General features: G+C 45.9%; 1 protein-coding gene across 1 annotated transcript in view; it reads left to right on the top strand.

Moving 5' to 3' along the window:
- ARHGEF33 (Rho guanine nucleotide exchange factor 33) overlaps positions 1 to 26,572 on the top strand; it is a 554,915-nt gene that overhangs the window by 380,232 nt on the left and 148,111 nt on the right. Inside the window, exon 14 of the mRNA XM_069606701.1 lies at positions 9,023 to 9,171. Coding sequence (XP_069462802.1) covers positions 9,023 to 9,171 — 149 coding nt within the window. The remainder of the gene's footprint in view (positions 1 to 9,022; positions 9,172 to 26,572) is intronic.

The following is a 26,572-nucleotide window of genomic DNA, read 5'->3' on the forward strand; positions in this document are numbered from 1 at the left end:
CTGCTAAATAAAAACATCCCGTTGATGCAACTGTACCCACTAACTACTGACCTATTACTACGGTGCCGTTTCTGCTCAAAATTATCTCCAAAATAGCCTACAATCAAATTCAAGCCTACCTTGAACAAAATCAGCTCTTAGGAGATAGACAATCTGGATTCAGGCCCAACCACAGTACAGAAACGTCCCTCTTAGAATTGAAAATCCAGATAGATACCATTAGAGACTCAGGTAAACTATATTATTGCTGTTAGAACAATTTGCAGCATTTCACTTAGTGGACCATGATAAATGATGTGCTACTCTGGCAAATGATTTCTGCTTCTCCAAAGATGCCACCCTCTGGATGAAATCTTTTCTAGCCGAACTACCCTCCAGAGTAAGTATTGGCAAAGAAGCTGCCGATCCCATACCAGTCCCTATTTGGGTACCCCAGGGGTCCTGTCTCTCACCCACCTTATATAACGCGTACACCAAGCTTCTCTTCTCAGCCCTGGAGGCTATGGGTGTCATCTACACCAACTTCGCAGATGAAACCCAGATCCTCGTACCGATCTCAGGTGATCATGCCCAGGATACGATAACCATCAACAAGATCTATGGAGTAATCCAAAATTGGATGGCCTTGAATAGTCTCTGTCTCAATGATGAGAAAACAGAAATTCTCATTGTGGGCTCCCAAAGTAAAGCCAGAGCCCTACATTCAGATTACTCATCCATCAATATAGATGGATCTTTGATCCGGGTATCAAAACGGGTCAAAACCCTAGGAGTGTATCTAGATACCAACCTAACAATCACTAGACATGTAAACGTCCTGGCATCCGCTATATCTTATACTTCTAAATTGATTGCCCTGAGTCGACAGTACCTCACGCCCACTAACTGTGTCACCCTAGCCAGAGCATTAATACTATTGAAGCTGGATTACTGCAATGTACTCCAACTTGGTTCCTCTAATTCCAATCTAGGGAAACTTCAACTAATGCAAAATAAAGCCCTAAGAGCAGCATTAGGAATTAGAAAATCCGACCATATCTCTAACATCAGGAGAGAGACTCACTGGCTAACTATCAAGGTCGAGAATCATTTTCAAATAACTATGCATTACTCACAATGCCTCACTAACAAAGCTCCCACCTACTTAAATAATTAAATAAGCAAAAAAGTACCAACAAGAACACACAGATCCAACCACAAGCCGCTCATTGAAGTCCCCCACTTCAAATGTTCAAGAGCAGGAGGCAGCAGTTTCTTAGTCATGGCCCTGAAACTCTGGAGCGAGCTCCCACTCATAATCAAAAACGAAGACACATTCCTCTGTTTTAAAACATTGTTAAGAACTTGGCTCTTTAACCAATACTAGACAACCAGAAACCAATGTATCTACCAACTGCAGGCTATTATCCATTCCTCATTAGGGCAGACTGCTACTAGCACGTGTAAATAATGTAAGTGACCATGAAATGTTGTACCCCATGCAACTGCTGTACCTTATTTTTGATGTACTTTGGATTATTGTTAATTGAATTGTAAGATGTCTGCAACAACGGTGTGATACCGGAGGGTTTGGGCGTTTAACAAATGTAATAAAATAAATACATTTCTAGTTACCCACCTGTTTTGTTGGGCAACTAGAAATAGTTTTACCATTTTATTTTTACCATCCTTATTTTTTTAGCAAATATTTTCACTTATTTTCTCAAGTCTTGAGGCTACTAAGGTTCCCCAGGAATATCTACTCTTTCTGCCTCAGTGAGAGAACAATGAAACAATACAAGGGAAAAAAATCACCCATTGTTCTAGGTGTGAGTGTATCATCCTAATGTGTTGGAACAGCTAAGAAGCAAATATACAAGTAAATGAGTCAATGAGTCAACATCTTCAGGAAAAGCACAATCAGCAACATGTAGATTGGAGTGATATCAGCACCATTGAGTTATCCCTGCATGCAACAGCCAGAACTAGTTAAATTGAATTCCATGCAAAGATATTTGTTTTATTTAGGGTAAGGGGTGAATCAGAAACTCTGTTCCTCCTTGCTTGAACCGAATAGGCACCTCAGTTAAATTCAAAAATCCCATGGGATGCTGAATGTCTCACTGGAAACGATAATGGTGCCAAAACCATCCGATGGGTTTGGGCTGACGAGGTTATGGGCAGTGGAACAATTAGTGTCCCTGACCCACCCAGCAAGACTCGGTATAATGTGGGAGGTTCAGCCACATAAAGAATTCTGGGTTTGTTTATTAGGCAGTAAGATAGCTTAGTGGGCCACTGCATTCTGCACAGGGATCTGTGTGTAACCTGAAGGTCAATGGTTTGAATGCGTGCAGGTCCAATCAACCTCTCATCCCTCTGAGATCAATAAAATTAGCACCATTGAATTAGTCAATGTTAACACCTGTTATAACCCAGGGGAGAGACTTGGCATGTACCAGTAAACCTTGTTAAACACCTTGATGCACTTGGGCCTTCAAACCAGTCTTCAGGCCCATAGCTGCCTCTACGGCCCTCAGGCTGGGTCTATTAAGCTTAATTGGCAGCCTCTAGGGGTGATTCACATTGTTAGGCGCTATATATAAGTGTAATAATGTATGATTAAGTATTATTATTATTATTAATAATAATAATATAATAATAATAATAATAATAATAATATTATGTCCCCTTTGTCATTATTACTTTTCCGCCTTACTTTCGTTCACCCAAATAGTTTTTCCCTGTCATTTCCTCTGGTAGTTTTCCCTTTTATGTCATCCCAAAAAGTTAAAAATAGAAAAAAGTTTTTATCATTTGTATTCCTAATTAATCCTGTTTGGCTGAGCGTTAGCCACAATTTGTTTTGCATGACTTTTCTATTTGTTTCATTTACATTTGCCGTAACCCTCCCACCCCCGAAAAAAAAAAAAAAAATGATCCTTTTTGTATTACCTCCTGTTTGTGAAACCTAAAATATCTTGGGTGTGAGAGAATCCTTCCTAATTTACTAAACTTCATTTTTGTCGAGAACCCTGTGTGAATCCATTTGTTTGGCTGAGCCAGTCACTTGATTTTGTTGTTTATTTTGTTAGTCTTTTCTGTAGAGGGAACTGAAATGGTGAAGTGCAACAGGGATTTGAAGTAGGAAAAGAAAGCTGACTTCTCATTAGATAAGAATGATGATCAGCAGGTGAGGGTCTCCGAAAAGAATGATGTGCTCTTGTTTATTTATTTATTTGTTTTTTTATTACGCGCCAAAGCCAGCAGGCATCAGGGTGCACATTAACACTAAGGCCATATCAAGACAGGACAGAGTATCAGAAAGACAAGACCGTCTAATAAAACAAGGAGGTCTTTAGGCGTTTCTGAAAGGTAAACAAGTTCCTTTCTTTATGCAAGTCAGCAGGCAGGTTATTCCAAGCAATTGCTGTATGGACAGGGAAGGAGCGCCCGCTCCCCCTTACACGTTTTGCTCTAGGGCATATTAGACGTAAGGCGTTATGAGATTGTGTGGACCTACAAGGTGTATGTTGTATGAGACTCACTTTGAGGTAAGAGGGGGCCGACCCATAGAGGCATTTATGTGTAATAGTGTTTATCTTGAAACAGATTTGAGAGGCCACAGGCAGCCAATTAAGTTCTTTCCAAAAAACAGTGATGTGCTCTCTTCTGGGTACATTCTTAAATATGCGGAAGCTTCATTCTGCAACATCTGAAGTTTGCGGATGCAGTTTTTACTGACACTGCTCAGGAGTGCATTACAGTAGTCCAATCTGGGCATAATTATTGCCCTCACCAAGGTTTCGCCAATGAATTCATTGGTGATACGTAGGGTTTGGCTAACCTCTGTAGTCTCAAGTGGTACTGTGACCTTTTTACTATGCTATCAACCTGGGCGTTATTACCAAGAGAGGACTCAAAGAAGACATCAATAGTTTTTACTTTGTCTAGTGAATAAATACAGTTGTCCTCGAAATAAAAACTCGAAAATGTGGGGTCTAGTCTAGCCCTCATTTGTGTTGACCCGAAAATCAGGAGCTCCGCTTTTGCACTATTTAGGCACATCCCATTTGCCGACATCCAACGTTTTACAGCCTTATAGATGCTTAGGATCCTATTAGCATCGTTGGTGTAATCGCCACACAGTTCGATCAGCAACTGGGTGTTGTCAGCGTAGTTTGGAAATTGTGCCCCCATTTTTTCAAGTAAGTCACAAAGAGGTTGAATAAGCATTAAAGAGGGCTGGTGAAAGGCACACGGCTTGTGGTACTCCACAAGTAATTTGTGGTGAGTTTGTGGCAGAATGACCCCAGCAGACATGAGATTTCCTGTTAGTAGGAAATGAGCTCATCCAGTCATTAGCCTCCTTTGAGCAGACGCCTGTAATGGACAGAGTTCTCAGGACCCACTCATGATTGAGAAGATCAAGAGCTGCTGATCGAGTAACATCAGCAGCGCAGTCTTACTCCTGTCGATGATACCCAGCATCTGAGTCTGAAGATCTAACAGGGCACTCTTGTGGTTAATTACCATGTAGGTATAAGACGCCAACAAGCAGAGTAGGTGTTGCCTGAGGTGGGAAAGTCATTGGGGTACGACTCAGGAACAGGGGTGGCCATTTCCATAAGCAAAGCAGATGGGAAGAGGCTGGGCTGGCAGCAACTGAGGGTTTCACTGTCACAGGAGGAGACAGAAGGGGGAGGCGAAAGAGGCAGGAACTGACAGGGAGTCCTCATGCCAGAGGTAGTGCATATGACTGGGAAGGGCTGGCTGGAAATACTCGACTTAATGCAGGAGGAGGGCACTGCACTTGTGCATCCACCAGAGTAATTTGGGAACAATGCCTTATTGAATCTTGGAGTAGAAGAGGAGATGGTGTTAGCACAGGGAGAGGATGCAGCAGAGCTGTTGGGCTGCCCAGAGCTGGACAAGGAGAGAGCACAGGTTGTGGTGCAGGCGGAGATAGAAGAGTAAGTAGTGGAGCAGACACTGGTGGATCCCCCAGCAGATTTCGCAGGAGGTGCACGAGGCTGATGCGTCTTCACATGTGCCTGCCCTTCAAGAAGGGGCAAGGCAGGCACAGTTGTCCATTGCCAGGTGTCCGCAGTAGAGGAGGCATCACAGGCCCTGACAATGCCCACCCCATCAAGGTCTTCAGAGTACTTTAGGTTGTTAGAGGGAAAGACAGTGAGGTGGCAGGAAGTCATTGTGATATGCAACCTATTCTATACACCAGTAAAGTGGGGTACAACAAAGAAGGGTTGCTCCTTGTGGACCTCCAAAATACACAAGCACAAGGAACAGAAACATAAGGCCTCATTACAAGTATGGCGGTAAGGCAACAACGGCACCGGTATCACTACCGGCACCGTTGCTACCATACTGCCATACTAGGAGTTCTGCTCGCGGGTGCCCTTGCAGCCACCAGGTCTGACCTGGTGGCCGTACCAGCACCCGCGAGCAGAACATGATGGTAGCACCGGTACCGTTATTAACGGTACCGGTGCTACCACCCTCCCCATTCCTATTGAGCCCTATGGGGCTGAAATGGAAATGGGGATGTACCGTGCCGGGCACCCGCGAAAGGGCAATTACCGGGTGCCGGACCCGGATGCGTGTTTGAGGTAGCCTTGCCGGTGAAACTGGCAAGGCTACCTCCAACCTCGTAATGAGGCCCATAGTCCCACTGGCCCCTTGCATTATCTTCTGTCATTGATGTAAGAAAGGGCAATGCACATCTGACATGCTAAACATGTATGGAAAACGGATTTAATAACCACTCAACGTCAATATTACCTGGACACAATAAAGTAGAAGGCAAAAATGTAAGGATTTGACTAGGATATACAGTGATATTACACAACACACTAGTTAGATATGCTAGTTTTTTATAATCCTATTGGTTTGTTCTGTGAATTTACCACCTCGTTGCCATTGATGGTCTGGGGCCAATGGTGTATTTTCTAAATCATATTTTTGCAAATTTAGAAAAGCAGTTAATGCATTTTGCAGGCCATGGAACTGCACCACAGCAAAAGATTGATGGTGACATTTGAGTCATGTTTTCCACTTGTGCTCTCATGACCAACGGGGACTGGAGTAAGCCTACAATGCTCTTTTTTGAGGCACTCATTTCAAAGAGAGAACTAAAATAAATTGCCAGGTGTGCCTCTCTGTGCCTCATTCGAAGGTGGCTCTGTATGCATTGCTGTGGTTATAAGATAGAAAAAATGCCGGTGGCGGAATTACCAGCATTTGTTTCCGGCATTTTTTCCAGACAGGGGAACTCATAAGAAGCCCCTTGGTCCTCTCCAATTGGTATGTGGTCGGCCAGGAAAAGATGGACCACTAATTTACAACCACTAAATATAATGTTCTCCTTGCTTCAATAAATGATAAAGCTTCTTCTCTGCAAATACTAACTAGTATTTGGTATGGTCACAAAATGACAATGGGCCTCATTACGACTGTGACGGCCACGGTATGAACGGTGCCATTAAGGGACCGGCACCGTTCATACCAAGCCGCAACATTACGAGTTCTGCAGCGGTTCCCGCTCTGTACGCCTGGCCAGACCAGATGTGCAGGGCGGCACCCGCTAGCAGAACAGGATGCTAACAACTGATCTGTCATTAACGGGTCAGTTGTTAGCATCCTGGGGACTTACCGGGTCCGGGTCCCACGAATGGGAATTACTGGGCCCTTAAAGGTCGGAATGGCCCGGTAATTCCCATTTTGCAGGACCCGGACCCGAGTTTGGGAGTAGCCATGCCGCCTCCAAACTCGCAATGAGACCCAATGTACAGTTACAGACCCTGACAGTAGTCTCCTCCTGCCTACCAAGAAATATAAGACTTTTTCTCTCTAACATTCTTTATTTGCAACTTTGCAGCTTGTGACAGGTTTTTGATCTTGACAAGATTTAAAAGATAACTCTGAGTACTTACAGGCACTAACAAACATGCACCTGACTATGTTACTGTCGCCTGGAGAGAGAGAGAGAGACAGAGAGAGACAGAGAGAGACAGAGAGAGACAGAGAGACAGAGAGAGAGAGAGAGAGAGAGAGAGAAAGAGAGAGGCTGGATCAGAATATGGTACACAGAGTACAGATAGCTATCACTAAAGCAAGTAAAGCTTGCAGTGTATAACATCTTCCTATAAGTTATGTGTTATCGATATCATAATTTCAGTTGTTAAATCACATTGGCTGTTATCACATATCAACTGATATAGTACAATAATCTTAGTAAATGTTTTCATTAGTCTTTGGATGGACTTAACCAAAAAGATGTATATGTTGTTTTCAATTCCGTTTGCAGATTATACCATTTATTATACTAGTTATTGGGTAGAAACAGCCTGTCAAGATACAATATCAAGAATAAATATTTCATTAAAAAAAGAAGTTATACTGAATGGCAGAGAAAAACCCTGGCACTCCAGGGAAAAACTTCTGGTGTAGTAATGAGTCTTCAAAGGTGGTATTCAAGGTCTCAAGAAGGAGAAATGGGGAGAAGTTGATGTGGCTCAACAATGGCCGAGTGGGAATATCGCTTTCTGAGGAAGCAATGTCGTACGAATAGATGAGTTGACAGGCACAGAAGAGCAGTGGAACTAGGGCTGTGTGGAGGAACTGCTAAAATGGATTAAGTACAGACATGGGAGTGAGCGCTCTAAGAAAGGGGGAAGGCAGGCAGCACAGGAAAGAGTACAGGTGGTTCAGAAGTAAAAGCGAAGCTGTCAGCAGAAAGGGAGCTGGATGGAAGCAGGGAAGTGTGAGAGATAAAAAATGGAGAAAGGAAGGGAAGAGGAGACAGACAACAGAGGAAAACTCTAACCCACCAGCGGGTCAGAGCAGGTGGCCTCATCCACCAAAACAAGTCCAGAAAGTAGCGAGCAAAGCAATCTTGTGGGTATTGGAACAGAAACAGGGGAGCAATCTATTTATAGTCAAGCCAATTCCCTAGCACGGCTAGTCATTTGTCTATCTTATTTCTACAAGTCTCATCTGGGGACCACATTGTAAATGGTGGCTGGTTCCCAAGAATACCTTATCCAGAACTTAAACTGAGCCCTTTTCTCAATCTCCATCTGGGACAGATCTTCCAAGCCCTCTTACTCCCTTCTCAGGCACCACTTCTGCCTTCCTCTAGTCCATTTGATCCTGACCCCATTTCAACCTCTCTGCATATCCTCATCCATTCGTTTTGATAGATTGTGCACATTCTTTGTTTACACAGCAAAACTGACCACAATCCACCAAAATGATCCTATTCCATAGGAATCTCAATGCTTCTTCTCATTGAGGCCATCCCATATTTGGAGAATCCTCTGATAAATGCAGCTCCCCTCTTTACAGCAAAGCACAGAAATCACTAAAGTAAACATTTCTCAGACAAAGCTGTTTTGCCCAGGAGATCTCCTACACGCTTTAATTTCCAAATTATGATCCCAATTACGTCAAAGAATGCCCAGGCACCCTATCTCTGGTATCGTAGAACATTATTTTATTAGTTCAAAAGTAGTGAGGCCAACATGAGCAGTAAAGGAGAACGCTCTACCATGGTACATTTTATCGAAGGGGCACTTGTGTGCACATCAAGGCTGTCTATCACTTTTCAAACTCAATACTTTCTCAAAAAATGATAAACATAAAAGAGTTACATAAGAAATACACACAACTCGTTGCACTTTTTGAATGCACAAACCCATAAGATCTAAGAGGTATTTGGTCATATCGTCAAGCGGGCATGAAATCCAATTCAGTTGTGATATTGTTATCTCTGTTCCCCACAACTTACTTCCCAGGGTTAAATGTGAATCTATATTAAAGCAGCATTTACGTCGCAAGAGAACTGCAAGTAGAAAAGCAGGAAATCTATTCACTGTTAAGCTTTCCTATCATCGGTTAATGATCTAGTAATCTGGGCGCAATTCGTGGATGTGACGTATGCCTTTAAGTCTGACTGGACATCACTGTTACATCTAACTATCCTTTAACATTGTTCCCTGTGTTATCCTTTGTTTCTTCACACCAGAAAGTGCTGAAATACACCGAGCAGGAGCACCCAGACTACTACCTGCTTCTGGTGTGTGTCCAGCGCCTGCGTGTCTTCATCTCTCATTACAACCTCCTGCTCCAGTATGACGAGGAACTGCTGATACAGAAAAGGAAAAAATTAAAGAAGTGAGTATGAGAAAGATGACTTGCCATGTTACGAAAGTGACATGTAAGGCTGCAGTGGTAGCCTTTATGTTATGGATGAAATTGATAATTTGCCAATGTCTTAATTTAAGTGTGCGTGTGTGCATTGGTGTCTTATTTTATGCTAGAACCTACCTGAGTGACACATGTCAAATAGTAAGAGATGTTGATATTTTCAGGTGTAATGTCTGTTTATGCAAATTGATTCTGGTTTCTGTGGCAAAGTCACTTAGGAAGGCTAGAGCATGGGTCCCTAGAGACCCTGCATTGCGATGCTGGTCCCAGGTTCATTATACGGGGATCGCAGGGGCTTCCACCACATCCATAGTCTTGTGTCTTGAACCCTGCAGAGCCACCATGAACCTACCTCTGGTCCCCAAGAATAAGATGTGACATGCATGTTGAAGCTAGTGAGTGAATGGTTTAACAGGTCTGGCATATGGAGCATTGCTCGGGGACCTCTGAGCCTTATTTCAGGCAAACAGAAAGCAATACCACAAACTGCCAGGTGTCAGAGTTTACAGAGCATGCTGCAAACCATCTCTGACCTGGAGAGGGTGGGGAGTGACGGGGGGGTTGCAGGCATGACAGTCAAGGAAAGGTGCACCAAAACACCAAAGACCTGCATTAGTGCCCCCGGAGGTACCGTATGGTTCCGGGTGGCCATAGGCCATAGGCACAAGTCCGCCTGACTCCAAAATGGAGGGCTGCCCTTTTGACCTCTTGGTACACAGAGCTACATCCTGATCTTTAATCTAAAGACATTCACATACAGAACACGTAGTGAAATCAGAGGCCCACCAATCAGAAGGCCCGTTTCTGATTACTACACAGGTGTTTCGAAATACCCACAAAAAAACTCAATTATAGTCCATTGGAAGGTATGAAAGCAAGCCTGGTCGGTCAACAGTATGGGGGTTAGGAGTTGATTGGACTTTATCGATAGAGGTGTAAGGAAAGCTAGACAAAGGAAAAATGAGGGAGAGCATAGAGTGGTTCAAGGGAAAGGGAGAGGAGCAGGCACATTTAGAAAGGCTGAGTGTGAGAAGGAGGAGGGGCATGTAGGAAACGGAGCAAAGAGCAGGAGGAGGAACCTCAAGAAAGAGATAGAAGGAGGAAACATACAGAATGGGTAGAGTGAAAGTCACTGAAGAATGTAAAGGAGAGTGCACGAGGGAAGAGAGTGCGAAGGTGAACATCAGAAGAGAGGTGGGATATGGAGTACTATGGAAGACCTTGATCAGAACAGAACTTGGGAGTAGGTGGAGCAGGCGGTAATCTAAGTGCCATTAACAAGAGGACCAGAAGGCTAGGGTAGAAAAACTGTAGCCCAGCACTGAGGTCCGAAGGTTGCACCCAAGCCCTAAAAAAGAGGGAGAGGAACATCAAAGTACTCTGAAGAAGCCTAATTGTTCCTGTAGAGTCTAGCATCTGACCTCCATCAAATCACTTAGGCATGTCGGATGGTGGTGCTTGGTAGCTGAAAGTCGAGGAGGAGCAGCGCAACATCCTGATGAATTATGCCAGCCAAGAAAGACCAGAGATCACAAAAGAAGCATTTGAGAGCACTATGAAATCCTGGAGACTGTCAGGAATGCTCAGGTCCAAGGCGCAGGAGCGATGCAGAACCAACCACCCCCTCTACGGTCTTGGTGCCTGCAAGTCAAAGCTTACACAGACCTCCTCGAACAGAGCGGGGAAGGAGGGTTAGGGTCTCGATGTTTGGATAGGTAGGGGGATTGAAACACTTGTGTATAGGCGCGTTACAAATGCCATATCATATCATATCATATCATTGTAGGGTAACCGGATTGAAGGGTAGGAAGAGGTTATGGATAGGACTGGGGAAATAAGGGTAAAGGCAATGACTGCACACTTTTGTTAAGCCAATATTTTGCTTGGCACACTTGAGGGGTCAATGTTCCAACACCCCTACATGTAAAGGTGTTCCCCTGCACACATGGTTAAAGAAATGAACATGAACCTGTTAACCCCAACATCAAGGTTGACCAGAATGCCACAGTGGAGTATCAATCACAGGTTTAGCCCATATACATTTACACACACGTTAGTCAACATGCACTTGCACACTTAGCTTTTTTTTATAGTCTGTAAATCCAGTCCTGCAAGAGCTGTCGAGTCCTGTGCCACGTCCCTGAAGTCTGTGGGTCCTTTTCACACTAGAAGAAAACAAAAGACAGCATTAGCGTATATGCCTTTGAGTTTGGTGATCACTCGCTCCTCTCAGCGCATTCAACACACACACATCCCGCACTTGACGTGCACAAGATTTCCAGATCCTATTGGTGTGCGCTGTCGCACGTGACTTGTAACACCTAATGATGTTTATCTGCTCAACACAGTCTTTCTTCAGACCGATCGTACATTCAGTAACACGCTTTTCGTCTCATGTGTCCATTGGACTTAACATTCCACGAGGCGAAAACATGTGGAGTTTCAAACGAATACCAAGTTGTATCCTTTGCACCAAATTATGCTTTCCTGAAAAATCCCCGTCCACTTAGCTTTGGTCGGCGGCGCAGGGGCTCTGGAGGGGTTGATAAATGCCCCTGCGCTTTCCCCTTCTTTCCCAGTGAGTCCCAAGGCCAAGCGGTACTTATCTTTTAAGAGCGAGGGGCCGGATCGCTGCTCCGGAGGCTCTGGGCCCCTCGCGTGTGATTTCTTTGGAGCTCCTGGCCGCACTTCCTGTCTCCTCGGATTCTCAAGCACAAGCCCCGTGCCTCGGGGCTTGCGCATGCGTGTCGGCCTGCCACACCCAACACGGCTTCCCATTGGCTCGGGGGCCCGCAAGGCATGCTGGGTAATGTAGTCCTGGCGTGCCTTTTGCTGGGTCTTGTAGTGTTTAAGTGTTTTTCGCCTGCAGAAAGGGCATAGCAGCCGTCTATAAGGCTGTAGGCTTTTAAACAATGGTTTCTGTGATGGTTCTAGCCCAACAACCCCCAATAGTCCTTGGTCCACGCCCTACCCTGCCCCTGACAGCACTCCCCCCCCCCCACGGAAGGCAGGGCCTCCAGGTTTATCAGGGAAGTTTTTATGAAAAGTGTGCAATAATCTTGGGGCATGCACATGATGAGAGGGTTCCCAGGAGGGATCCTCCGGTCCATAGCCCACCCAGTCAATCAAATAATATATTTGTCAATTTTTCTGCTTTTTAGAATTTAGAATGGCTCGGGCTTCATATTCTGGTTCCCCTTGTACGAGCACTGGAGGTGGTTTTTGGGCAATAACCACATGGGGAGCTGGTTTCAACAGTGATGTATGGAAGGTGGGGTGAATTTTCATCTGGGGCGGTAAGGTTAGTCGGACTGCCACTGGATTAATAACCTTCTCGACACTGAATGGGCCTAAGTAACGGGGTTGCAGTTTCTTGGGTCCGGTTAATCGTATATTTCGGGTGGACAACCATACCAGATCATTTTTACGATACAATGGGCTGGGACGTCGACTTTTGTCGGCATAGGTCTTTTAGGTGTTTTTGGCTATTAAGAGATTTCCCTGCACCTCCTTCCAAACCTGCTCTATACCGACCCTTTTTCCTGCCAGTGTAGGCAATTCTGCTTTTGCTGTTGGGACGGATTGAGGTAATATCCGTGGATGTCTTCCATACAGGCAAAAGAAAGGGGATCGTTTTGTGGATGAGTGGACAGCATTATTGTATGCCAATTCTGCTAGCCAAGTATGTTGGACCCAGGTTGTCTCCCTTCCAGCGGCCAAGCAATGCAGGAATTGTTGAAGTCCCTGGTTCACGCGTTTGGTCTGGCCGTCTGTTTCAGGGTGATAGCCTGAAGATAACCGGATTTACATACCTTTGACGTTACAAAACTCGCGCCAGAACCTGGAGGTGAACTGTGGTCCATATCTGTTATAACACGGCATGGAAGTCCATGGAGGCGAACCACGTTCTGCAAGAATAACTGCGCAATCTCCTGGGCCGTCGGACCCCTTTACAGGGAATAAAATGAGCCATTTTAGAGAAGGCGTCCACAACCACTAATATGGAGGTGTAACCATGTACCTGTGGGAGTTCTACTATAAGGTCCATGGTAACTGTATGCCATGGTACAGTAGGAGTTGGCAAAGGCCGGAGAAGACCTGCTGGTTTCTGATGATCGGCCTTAGTTTGGGCGCATATCGCACAATTCATCACATATTGCTGGACATCGTGCCACCACTTTGGCCACCAGAAATGCCTTGCCACTAACTCTAATGTTTTAGCCTTACCAGGATGACCTGCTAGCGATGAATCATGGCACCATGACATGGCTTTTTCTTGCAATTGAGTTGTGGGCAGATACAAAGACTGTGCATGATCGGGGAGCCCCTCTATAATAGCATGCTGTGGATCTTGTTTGCACCGTTGGTGATGATCTTTCATGGAAAACTCCTTTTAACGTTCTCAAAAAGGTTAGTGGTTAAGCCGACTATCCTTGTCAGAGGAACTATTGGCCGGGGTACAGATTCTACTTCTTTAGACATTGTCTCCGGATAGCGTGATAAAATATCAGTTTTCCGATTGCTAGATCTGGGTCTGTAAGTAATAATAAAATCGAACTCGGCAAAATATTGGGCCCAACGCAGTTGGCGTGGGCTCAATGTCTTGGCAGTTCTGATAAACTGTAGGTTGCGATGGTCGGTGATTACCATCACAGTGTGGCGTGCCCCCATCAAATAATGCCGCCATTCGCTGAAAGCTGCCTTTATGGCCAATAGTTCCCGGTCGGCAATGATGTAATTTGCCTCAGCGGGAAGCAACTTTCTTGAATAATAGGCCACAGGGCGTAGAAGGCCTGTCTGAGTGTCTCTTTGGGACAAAACGGCTCCTAAAGCATAACTAGAGGTATCCGTTTCTACCACAAATGGTTGGGACAAGCCTGGGTGCTTTAGTACCGGTGCATCAGTGAAGGCCTTCTTGAGCTGTTGAAATCCCAGCTCGGCCAGAGTGTCCCAAACAAAAGGGCAATCCTTACGTAGAAGTCTCGTGATCGGGGTAACCAATTCCGAGAAATTCTTGATAAAACGTCTGTAAAAGTTTGCAAAGCCTAAAAAGGATTGCACGTCCTTTACGTTGGCCGGGGGGGCCCAATCTAGAATGGCCTGTACCTTCTTGCGGTCCATTTGTACGCCTGTTGGGGTAAGATAGTACCCTAAGAATTCCACAGTGGTCTGGTGGAACTCGAATTTTTCCAATTTGGCGTAAAGGTGATGTTCTCTCAACTTTTGTAAAACAGTGTGTACATGCTGGACATGTTCCTGGAGGCTACGCGAGTAAATGAGGATATCGTCGATATACACAAAGGCACATACGTCCAAGTACTCACGTAGAACCTCATCAAGGAAGTGTTGGAAGGCGGCGGGTGCGTTACATAGACCGAATGGCATAACTTGATATTCATACAATCCGAAATTTGTTCGGAAGGCAGTTTTCCATTCGTCACCTTCGCGCACCCGTACCAGATGGTATGCGCCACGAAGATCCAATTTCGTATAGATAACCGCGTCCCTAACTTGGTCTAGTAGGACTGGGATAAGGGGGAACGGATAACGGTTCTTAATGGTTATCCGATTTAACCCGCGGTAATCTATGCAAGACCAAAGTACCCCGGACTTCTTTGGTACGAAGAACAGAGGCGAAGATACCGGCGAGTTAGAGTGCCTTATAAAGCCGTTTTGTAAATTGGCTGCTATATACTCCCGGAGGTGTTCGCTTTCGGCCTCAGTTAAGGCGTATATACGACTACAGGGTAATGTTGCCCCGGGCTCTAAATCTATTCGGCAGTCGAATGGCAGGTGTGGGGGTAAGGATTCGGTGGCCTTCTTATTGAAGACGTCTACGAAATCAGTATATTCTGCAGGTAACTCCTCGGGACGTACCTCTGGTTGGTTACCCATGACGCTTGCAATGCGAAGGGGTGACGGTTCCAGGTGCCTACAATGCTCTAGACAATAAAGAAAGTTCAAATTGACCAACCCAGTGGTCCACTGGATCTGGGGATCATGCTTTCTTAGCTAAGGCAATCCCAAAATGTCATGATGCCTACCCCCGGAGCACTAGGCCAAGCCCAGCACCCCCGGGAGCAGGCATCACGCCCCCGGGTAAAAGCCCAGCGGCCCTTTATAGGGGCTCTTTGGACTCTGTCCTGGCGCCGTTGGCGCCAGGCTCATGTTGGACATCAGTCCTGGCGCCATAGGCGCCAGGCTCATAAGGGGAAGTGTTTGGTGCACTTACCTGAAGCAGACCATGCTGCACACTCACCTGATGCAGACCATGCTGCATGAAGAACCAAGCCAAATGAGGCTTAGGAGGGACTATTTTTCTTTAGGAACTATTTTGTTACTTAGGTGGGGCTGTGGAAGAATACTCACCTGGAACTTCTTCCAAGTCTATTTAAGCCACGCCCGGACAGCCACACGTGCTTCGCGTTGTTCTGCATCACAGCAGCTGAACGCTCACCGTGTCTGCTCCTGCACCTGGACTCCAGCCACGCCCGCCTCGAACCTGGAACACCTGTAAGGGAATAAGAGAAGAGAAAGGTGAAAACCAAGAACTTATTCAACCTTCTTACATGCATCCGGAATCTTCACGTCAGCATTCCTGAAGGAAGACTTCCATTTAAAAGCACCGCGTTGCTCGCTGCAGCGCCGCGCTTCACTCACCTGTTTCCGAGACGCCGCCCGGCTCCATCGCGGCTCTCAGCACCGGTCGCCACATCTCTGCACCTAGGGGAGAGAAGAAGAGACAAAAGGTGAGCAAGGGAACACAAGAGGAAAGCCGAATTTTCAGCCATATTACTTACCGGCTTTTCTTGGTGAACCATTCCACATCTCGGGTCGGCGCCGCATCTCTGGCAGGTACCGCACCCTGGCCCCTATGGGGAAAGGACAAAAGACATAACTGGGGAATTATAAAAACATTTAGAGGGGTCGCCCTCATCACTAACTCACCTGATTTTACCACCGGCAATTTAACCCCTCAACGCATCGCCTTTGTTCTGCACCTGAAGTAAAGGACAGAAAAAACAACATAAATGGAGGCTCACACTTGAACTTTTGCATCTTCATACTTACGGCGTATCGCTCAGAAAAGTCAAGTGAATTTGCCAGCGCCATTCTGAAAACCAGTGAAGTAACTGGACGAACGCGAGCCCCTGCACCAGAAGCAGGATGGAGAGTTTATCCTTCCAAACCATAAGGTGAGCTTAAACCGGGGGTTTTGGAGGAAGTCAGAGAAGAACGAAGGGGGAAACGGGGGAGCAAGCACTCTATTCAGCAGACAGTTAATCCCCTTTCTCATCTGCAGAAGGATATTCCTACGGGCCAGACAAGCAAGATTTGAGGGTCCTGTTCAGTCGGTGGTCCGAATTCTGCGCATCACGCTTGAAGAGGCCACAGCAACCCAGACCAGACCAGCGCCTCCGTGGGAGCCAGGTGAGCATTACACAAAATAAGCCCGAATTACGGGGTGGCAATTATATCAAAGGCAATGTTTTCCCAATGGTCATTCCCACATTTTAACTCCACCAAATGGGTGCTGTGCGTTATTGGCCCAGAGGATAGAGGTGTACCGTCTACTGCTCGCATGGGTTTGGGTTTACTTTTTAGCTGTACCGGAATACCCAACTTAACCGCAAACTTGGCATTTTGGAAATTGCCCGTTGCTCCTGAGTCAATTAACATGGTAACCTCTTTCTGCAGCCTTAGGAATCCTAGACACCCTTTTATAGTGACATGTGGGGTGAAATTGGGACAGCCTTCAATTGGGGCCCTGATTTCAGGCAGGCTCGACCGGGTGACTCCCACTACCGACGAGCCAAGGCGTTTCCCTGTGTTTTGGGCTTAGTGGGGCATTCTCGGACAAAGTGTCCTGACTTACCACAGTACATGCATACCCCATCTTTCCTCCTCTGTTCCTTTTCTTCTTTAGACAGGGGACCTCGAATAGAACCGATTTGCATTGGTTCATCTCCCTCAGACTTGTCCACTGTCCCTCATGACCCTTTGAACTGGTCCAAACGAGCTACCGGACGTGATTCCCCTCTTCTCTTGTCCCCCCGTCTTTCAGCTAAATGGTGATCTAAGCGCATGGCTAGATCGATCATACCTGAACACTCCCGGGTTGGGGATCAATCTTAATGTCATCCCTTAGTCCCTGATAAAACAAGGACATGCTTTTGTCGTGTGGTGCCTCGGCCACTAATCGATTGAACTGTGTGATATAAGTCACCAATTCCTTATTACCTTGTCTCAAGGCTAGCAATTCCCGATCCTTACATAACGTGGCTGCCTTCCGATTAAATATCTTCTCAAACTCACTGAGAAAATCATCCCAGTCGTACAGAACAGTATTGTCCTTCTGAACTAATGGGTTAGCCCAGGCTGCAGCATCCCCAATAAGGTATGAAATGACAAACGCTGTCCTCGACTGATGTGACCGGAATGCTGCAGGTTTCGTGAGAAAGTGAAGACAGCATTGGGTTAGGAAGGTCGAGAATTTCTGTGGGTCTCCTGAATACCGCTCAGGTGGTGCTAGAGGGACAACTGGGTCTGGGGTTACTTGCACCTGTACTGGGGCTTGACTCAAGCAATGGCGAGGTTTGAGCTGCCAGACTGCGCGCTTGCGCAGACAGGGTAGCATAGTACTGTCTGGACGCAGCCAACTCCCCCTGCAAGTCCTGCAAGGCCTTGGCAATCTCTTCCATGACTGAGATGGGGCTGACTACACCACTCAGGCGCCTGAATATTACGTGGGCTTGTGCTTCTCTCAGGAATGCTCAAGTCCAAGGCGCAGGAGCGATGCAGAACCAACCACCCCCTCTACGGACTCGGTGCCTGCAAGTCAAAGCTTTCACAGACCTCCTCGATCAGAGCTGGGAAGGAGGGTTAGTGTCTCGATGTTTGGATAGGTAAGGGGATTGTAGGGTAACCAGATTGAGGGATAGGGAGAGGTTATGGATAGGACTGGGGAAATAAGGGTAAAGGCGATGATTGCACACTTTTGTTTAGCCAATATTTTGCTTGGCTCACTTGAGGGGTCAATGTTCTAACACCCCTACATGTAAAGGTGTTCCCCTGCACACATGGTTAAAGAAATAAACATGAACCTGTTAACCCCAACATCAAGGAAGGTTGACCACAATGCCACAGTGGAGTATCAATCACAGGTTTAGCCCATATACATTTATACCCAAGTTAGTCAACATGCACTTGCACACTTAGCTGTTTTTTTATAGTCTGTAAGTCCAGTCCCGCAAGAGCTGTCAAGTCCTGTGCCACATCCCTGAAGTCTGTGGGTCCTTTTCACACTAGAAGAAAACAAAAGACAGCATTAGCGTATGCCTTTGAGTTTGGTGATCACTCGCTCCTCTCAGCGCATTCAACACACACACATCCCGCACTTGACGTGCAGAAGATTTCCAGATCCTATTGGTGTGCGCTGTTGCACGCGATTTGTAACACCTAATGATGTTTATCTGCTCAACATGGTCTTTCTTCAGACCGATCGTACATTCAGTAACACGCTTTTCGTCTCATGTGCCCATTGTTCCACGAGGCAAAAACACGTGGAGTTTCAAACGAATACTAAGTTATATCCTTTGCACCAAATTATGCTTTCCCGAAAAATCCCTGCCCACTTAGCTTTGGTCGGCGGTGCAGGGGCTCTGGAGGGGTTGATAAATGCCCCCTGCACTTTCCCCTTCTTTCCCAGTGAGTCCCAAGGCCAAGCGGTACTTATCTTTTAAGAGCGAGGGGCCGGATCGCTGCTCCAGAGGCTCTGGGCCCCTCACGTGTGATTTCTTTGGAGCTCTTGGGCGCACGTCCTGTCTCCTCGGATTCTAAAACACAAGCCCCGTGCCTCGGGGCTTGCGCATGCGTGTCAGCCTGCCACACCCAACACGGCTTACCATTGGCTCGTGGGCCCGCAAGGCATGCTGGGTAATGTTTTCCTTGTGTGCCTTTTGCTTGGTCTTGTAGTCTTTAAGTGTTTTACGCCTGCAGAAAGGGCATAGCAGCCATCTATAAGGCTGTAGGCTTTTAAACAATGGTGTCTGTGATGGTTTTAGCCCAACAACCCCAATAGTCCTTGCTGACCTCCATCAAATGGCTTAGGCATGCCAGATGGTAGTGCTTGGTAGCTGAAAGTCCAGGAGGAGCAGCGCAACATCCTAATGAATCATGCCAGCCAAGAAAGACCAGAGATCACAAAAGAAGCATTTGAGAGCACTATGAAATCCTGGAGACTGTGAGTAACTGTTTGCCTTACACTTGGCAATATCCCTGACATAGGAAGAGAGGAATGTGCTCAGGGCTATGGTCCAATGAAAAGTAGAGAAACCAAGAAGAACATGCTAATGCCTGTTGTTTATTTTGAAATCTGAGGCACTGTTTGTTCAGAGCCCCCCCCCCCACACAAACCCCAGACAAGCCCCTTTCATAAAAAAATAAACAAACCTGAGACCTTAAGATGGTTTTGGGTCTTTGGCTGATCCGTCGGCTGTCATATTACATACTCTGGTATGCAGATTTAAGCAGGTACCTGTCACAAAGAGTTATGTCTTTGGGTTGGTGCCGTAGATCTGGTAGACCTATGTGCAAGAAAATAAGTTTTAGTTTTACAGACTTGAACCAGTGAAGCTCACTAACTACTGGTGTCCTTGACATTTCCTTCAGTAATGATCTATTCTATAGGCATCATTGCGCAGCATCTGCCAGATATGAATCCATAGCAGCAGTGGCACAAGGGCCATCTGTGAATCAAAACCTCTGGTATCCAGTTCTGAGTGTAGTAACGTCAATGGTGTAGAGCAAGTGGCCAATAACAAGACTCTGAGAAATGTGTTATCCAATTTGTACAATAATGTTAAATTGCCATAACTCTACAGTTCGCCACCGTAAGAACCAGTCGGAATGGCTTTTGACGGAAGAATCTTTACAGCCAACTTTCTTCAGCTACTGCCAAGGACAATAGAATCTCAATGTGGCCAAAGTCTTTTGGCAGCAGCTCAAATTGCTGCATTTCATATGAACTTTGGGGGAAGATTAATATGAGAATTTGGATTCATTAAGTTGTGGATAAAGGGGGGCACAGGCTCGTTCATGAGAGGGTGAACACAGTAATGTACTTGTTCTTATTCTTGGTGCAGCTCCTTTTTTGTGATTTATTTTTTTAGGTTAGGTTTTTTCAACATTTCTTTTCTAGTTGTTTGGCTTATAGTTTTGTTTAGTTACAAATAATTGCTCAAATCCGGTACTCATTCTTGGACCGTCCAAGGATTACACTTTGAGTATGGCAGGTTCTAGCAGTCAGGTTATGGATTCAGTCAGAATAATATCTTGGAATGTAAATGGTTTGAAAAATAATATTAAAAGGAAGAAGGTATCGTTACACTTAAGGCATATGAGGGGGGACATCATTCTGTTGCAGGAAACACATTTTACAGAAGATGAGGCAACTAAGTTCGAGAGGGGATAGGAGGGACAGATGCTTCATTCAACTAATACTTCAAGTTCAAGGGGTGTTTCCATTTTGTTCAAGAAAAACTTCCAGGGCAAGGTGATTGATTCTAAAGCTGATAAATCGGGACGTTGGCTGACAATCAAACTCCAGATTCAAGAAATAAAATGCACTTTATGTAACATCTATGCGCCTAATATTAAGAGTGATACCTTTTTTAATGAATTGGGCATGGGCTGTTGAATAGTGGTGGAAGGGATTTGTTGGTGGGCGGTGACTTTAATCTGGTGGTTGACCCGCTTTTGGGCAGAAGCAGTCAGATGGTTTGGGATGGCAGGAAAAAAGACAGAGAGGCATTGCATTTATTGATGAGAGATTTTGATTTATCAGACCTATGGCGCCTAGAGCATCCCACAGGGAGGGAATATACTTATCATTCGGCTGCACATGATATCTATTCCCGTATTGATAATGTGCTTATATCAGGTCTAGTGACTCAGAATACCAGGGCCTGTGAAATAGAGGGCATCATTATCTCGGATCGTGTTCCCATTAAATTGGAACTTTCCTTGAGCTATTCATCGAACAAGACACGAATTTGGAGACTAAATACCATGGGCCTCATTACACGGTAGGCGGTAAGGGATTACCGGCACCGGTAAGGGCACCGGTAATCCCTTACCGCCCTACTACGAGGTCCCTTAGCGGGTCCCTTCCTTAACGCCAGGTCTGGCCTGGTGTTAAGGACGGGACCCGTTAAGGGACTTAAGAGCTAATAACGGTACCGCAAATTGGGGACTTACCGGGTCCTCCAAGGTCGGAATGACCTGGTAAGTCCCTTTTCCGGGAACACGGACCCAGAATGCAGTAAGGGGGTAGCCATGGCGCTAAAAGGGATTTGTTGGTGGGCAGTGATTTTAATCTGGTGGTTGACCCGCTTTTAGGCAGTAGCAGTCAGATGGTTTGGGATGGCAGGAAAAAAGACAGAGAGGCATTGCATTTATTGATGAGAGATTTTGATTTATCAGACGTATGGCGCCTAGAGCATCCCACAGGGAGGGAATATACTTATCATTCGGCTGCACATGATATCTATTCCCGTATTGATAATGTGCTTATATCAGGTCTAGTGACTCAGAATACCAGGGCCTGTGAAATAGAGGGCATCATTATCTCGGATCGCTAATAGCGCCATGGCTACCGCCTACCGTGTAATGAGGCCCCATGATTTTGAGAGATGAAGATTTAAAGAAAAACCTTGTTCATGAGGCAGAGGAATACATTAGGACTAATTTAAATGGAGAGATAGGGATTGATACAGTATGGGAGGCATTTAAGAGTGTGATGCCTGGGGTGGCCATGAAGGTGTCTGGGATAAGGAGGAAAAAAAAGAATGAGGTGAGGCAGCTGCAAACATCAATAAAGGCTATGGAAAAAGATTAAATGAGATCCCCTAATGCAGAGAAGTCCAGGAATCTAATGAGATTTAAATATGATTTAAACAAAATTCTCAGTGAAAATGCAGAATGTAATCTCGTTAGACCCAAGTGTATGTACTTTGAGGGGGAGAGAAATATGGGAGACTTCTAGCTCACAGGTTGAGACTACGAGATTCCGATAGAACAATAAGTGCAATCAAAACTGAAAATGGTGTGACCAGAGATCCAAATGAAATAAACAAAGTTTTCAAGCAATTCTATGAGAACCTGTATAGTGAAACTACATCTAATGACACAGGGCTTATTGTTATTGTTATTGTTATTTTGCATTTAAATAGCGCCTTATATACCATTGGTATGGTCTGAAGGCGCTGGTAGGTTGAACGCCCTTGGGAACCGAAGTTCAGATCAGTAGAGAGGGTAGAGAGAGTTAAAGGTGCATGTGAGCACCGGGTATGTGTGCAGCTCGTGCGGGATCCATGTAATAGCTGCTTCTTAATAGTAGGTGTGGTGGTTGAGAGATCAGGAGTATGTGTTCGTTCTGGCAGGATTTATCCAGACCGGATGTGGCTGCGTTAGGCCTGAGGAGAACGCCTGGCTGGGGGGGGTGTAACCAGCAGTGTTTACTTAGAATGTTGTGGAGTGAGCGGTAGATGTTGGTATGAGAACAGTTATACCGAATGGTGTCATAGTATCTCTGTGTTCTAGTTGAGTGGTGATGTAAAGGAGAGAGTAAGCATGGTGGTGGGATATGTGCTCTTTCAAATGTCTACGCACTCACTCCATCTACGTACTCACTCTCTCTATGCGCTCACCCCCTCTACCCACACACATCCTCTACGCGCTCACCCCCTCTACGCACTCACCCCCTCTACGCACTCACCTCCTCTACACACTCATCCCCTCTATGCACTCATCCCCTCTAGGCATTCATCCCCTCTACGCACTCACCCCCTCTACGCACTCACCTCCTCCACGCACTCACCTCCTCCACGCACTCATCCCCTCTATGCACTCATCCCCTCTGGGCATTAATCCCCTCTACGCACTCACCCCCTCTACGCACTCATCCCCTCTACGCACTCATCCCCTCTACTCACTCATGTGCTCCCAGCACTTATCATCTTTAAGCACTCGCATTTTTCACGCATTCTGCAGCAATATCAAGTTCTATATATTCATCTCTTCACTCATCCGTTCTATACGCTCATCCGTTTTATACACTTATCCACTCCTCTCCTCTGCTCTATCCACTCATCTGCTCTATCCACTCATCAACTCATCCGCTCTATCTACTCATCCACTCTATCCACTCATCCGCTCTATCCATACATCTGTTCCATCCACTCTATCCACTCATCCGCTCAATCCACTCATCTGCTCTATCCACTCGTCCGCTCTATCCACTCATCTGCTCTATCCACTCATCCGCTCTATCCACACATCCTCTCTATCTACACATCCGCTCTGTCCACTCTATCCACTCATCCGCTCTATCCACTCATCCGCTCTATCAACTCATCTGCTCTTTCCACTCATCCGCTCTATCCACACATCCGTTCTATCCACTCTACCCACTCATCCGCTCTTATCTACTCATCCGCTCTTATCTACTCATCCACTCTATCCACTCATCCGCTCTATCCACTCATCCGCTCTATCCACTCTATCCACTCAACCACTCTATCTACTCATCCGCTCTATCCACTCATCTGCTCTATCCACTCATCCACTCTATCCAGTCATCCGCTCTATCCACACATCCGTTCTATCCACTCTATCCACTCATCCGCTCTATCTACTCATCCGCTCTATCTACTCATCTGCTTTATCTGCTCATCCGCTCTATCTACTCGTCCGCTCAATCTACTCGTCCGCTCAGTCTACTCATCCGCTCAATCTACTCATCCGCTCAATCTACTCATTCTCTCTACCCACTCGTCCGCTCTATCCACTCGTCTGCTCATCCACTCATCCATACACTTATCCACTCCTCCGCTCTATCCACTCATCCGCTCTATCCACTCATCCGTTCTATCCACTCTATCCACTCATCCGCTCTATCCACTCATCCGCTCTATCCACTCATCCGCTCTATTCACTCATCCGTTCTATCCACTCATCTACTCTTCTGCTCAATCCATTCATCCGCTCTATCCGCTCATCTACTCATCCACTCATCCGCTCTATGCACACATCCGTTCTATCCACTCTATCCAGTCATCTGCTCTATCTACTCATCCGCTCTATCTACTCATCCGCTCTATCTACTCATCCTCTCTATCTACTCATCCGCTCTATCTACTCATCCGCTCTATCTACTCATCCTCTCTGTACACTTTATCCACTCATCCGTTCTATCCACTCATCCGCTCTATCCACTCATCCACTCATCCATACACTTATCCACTCCTCCGCTCTATCCACTCATCCGCTCTATCCACTCATCCGCTCTATCCACTCATCAACTCATCCGCTCTATCCACTCATCCGTACTATACATTCATCCATACTATACACTCATCCGCTCTATCCACTCATCCGCTCTATCCACTCATCCGCTCTATCCACTCATCAACTCATCCGCTCTATCCACTCATCCGTACTATACACTCATCCGTACTATACACTCATCCGTACTATACACTCATCCGCTCAGTCCACTCTTCCGCTCTATCCACTCTTCCGCTCTATCCACTCTTCTGCTCTATCCACTCTTCCGCTCAGTCCACTCTTCCGCTCAGTCCACTCTTCCGTTCTATCCACTCATCCACTCATCCATACACTTATCCACTCCTCCGCTCTATCCACTCATCCGCTCTATCCACTCATCAACTCATCCGCTCTCTCCACTCATCCGCTCTATCCACTCATCCGCTCTATCCACTCATCCGCTCTATCCACTCATCCGCTCTATCCACTCATCAACTCATCCGCTCTATCCACTCATCCGTACTATACATTCATCCGTACTATACACTCATCCGTGCTATACACTCTTCCGCTCTATCCACTCTTCCGCTCTATCCACTCTTCCGCTCAGTCCACTCTTCCGCTCAATCCACTCTTCCACTCTATCCACTCATCCGTTCTATCCACTCATCCGTTCTATCTGCTCTATACACTCATGCGCTCTATCCACTCATGCGCTCTATCCACTCATGCGCTCTATCCACTCATCCGCTCTATCCACTCATCTGCTCTATCTATTCATCTGCTCTATCCACTCGTCCGCTCTATCCACTCATCCGTTCTATCAGCTCATCCGTTCTATCCGCTCATCTGTTCTATCCACTCTATACACTCATCCGCTCTATCCACTCTTCCGCTCTATCCACTCTATACACTCATCCGTTCTATCGACTCATCTGTTTTATTGACTCATCCGTTCTATCCCCTCCATCCACACATTCGCTCTATCCACTCATCCGCTCTATACAATCATCCGCTCTGTACAATCGACAGGTCTGTACGTTCATCTGTTCCAGCGATCTACACACTCTCCGCACTTCCATATTCACCCAATGTCCACATTCATGTGCTCTACATACTCATCCGCTCCACATACGCATCCGTTCAACACATTTATTCGGTTTACGCTCATCCGTTCTGGACATTCCTCTGTTTTACGTACTCTTGCGTTCTACACGCTTCTCTGTATTTGCACACTCATCTGCGCTACACAGTCGTCCGTTCTACACAACCAGCCGCTCTACACACTCATCCACTCAACATGTTCATCCATTGCATACACTCATCCGATCTACATATTCACTCGATTTCCATACTCATTCGAAATATATAGGTATTTGTTCTTCCACTCATGCATTCTTCAACTCGGCGCATTCATTTGTTCCACCTGTTTTATCCATTCTAACTAATTTCGTTCACTCCGCATGCATTCTGTCATTTCTGGAGTTTAAATCTCTTTACTGTTTCCGTATGATTTACTCTTATTAGCCATTTCATTGCTTTGATCTACTTTATTCGTTTAATTCTGTTTGTACTTCAAGTTTATGTTAGGGGTTATTAGCTTTCCTAATAAAGTGGAGACACTTTGTTTTCTGGAAATTATTGGTTTGAATAGATCCCAGTGCTAAGGGGTCTCTTATGGACTGGCAGCTCCAGGCAAAAAAATATTTCAAATACCTACTTTTTTGAACGACAGAACCCCTCTCGCTACTTTCCAAATTACCAAGTGGTGCCCTCCTCGCTCTCTTCATTTAGGGGTTATTAGCTGTCATTTTCTCGCATCAGGTGGTTTGATGGATTGGAGTCATTGAGTTGCTGTTAGTTTGTTTGGGTTAGTTTGGTACGGGTTGGTTTTAGGGGAAGAGCCAGGTTTTAAGCAGTTTGCGGAAAGACGTTAAATCCTCAGTTAGGCGGATGTGGGGTGGGAGTGAGTTCCATAGCGTGGGGGCCAAAGCTGAGAATGATGAACCGCCTAACCTGCTTGAGTTTGTCTTCGGTATGC

Source organism: Ambystoma mexicanum, chromosome 4p, assembly GCF_040938575.1.
Source record: "Ambystoma mexicanum isolate Mex_15411 chromosome 4p, UKY_AmexF1_1, whole genome shotgun sequence".
In the NCBI taxonomy this organism is placed as follows: domain Eukaryota; kingdom Metazoa; phylum Chordata; class Amphibia; order Caudata; family Ambystomatidae; genus Ambystoma; species Ambystoma mexicanum.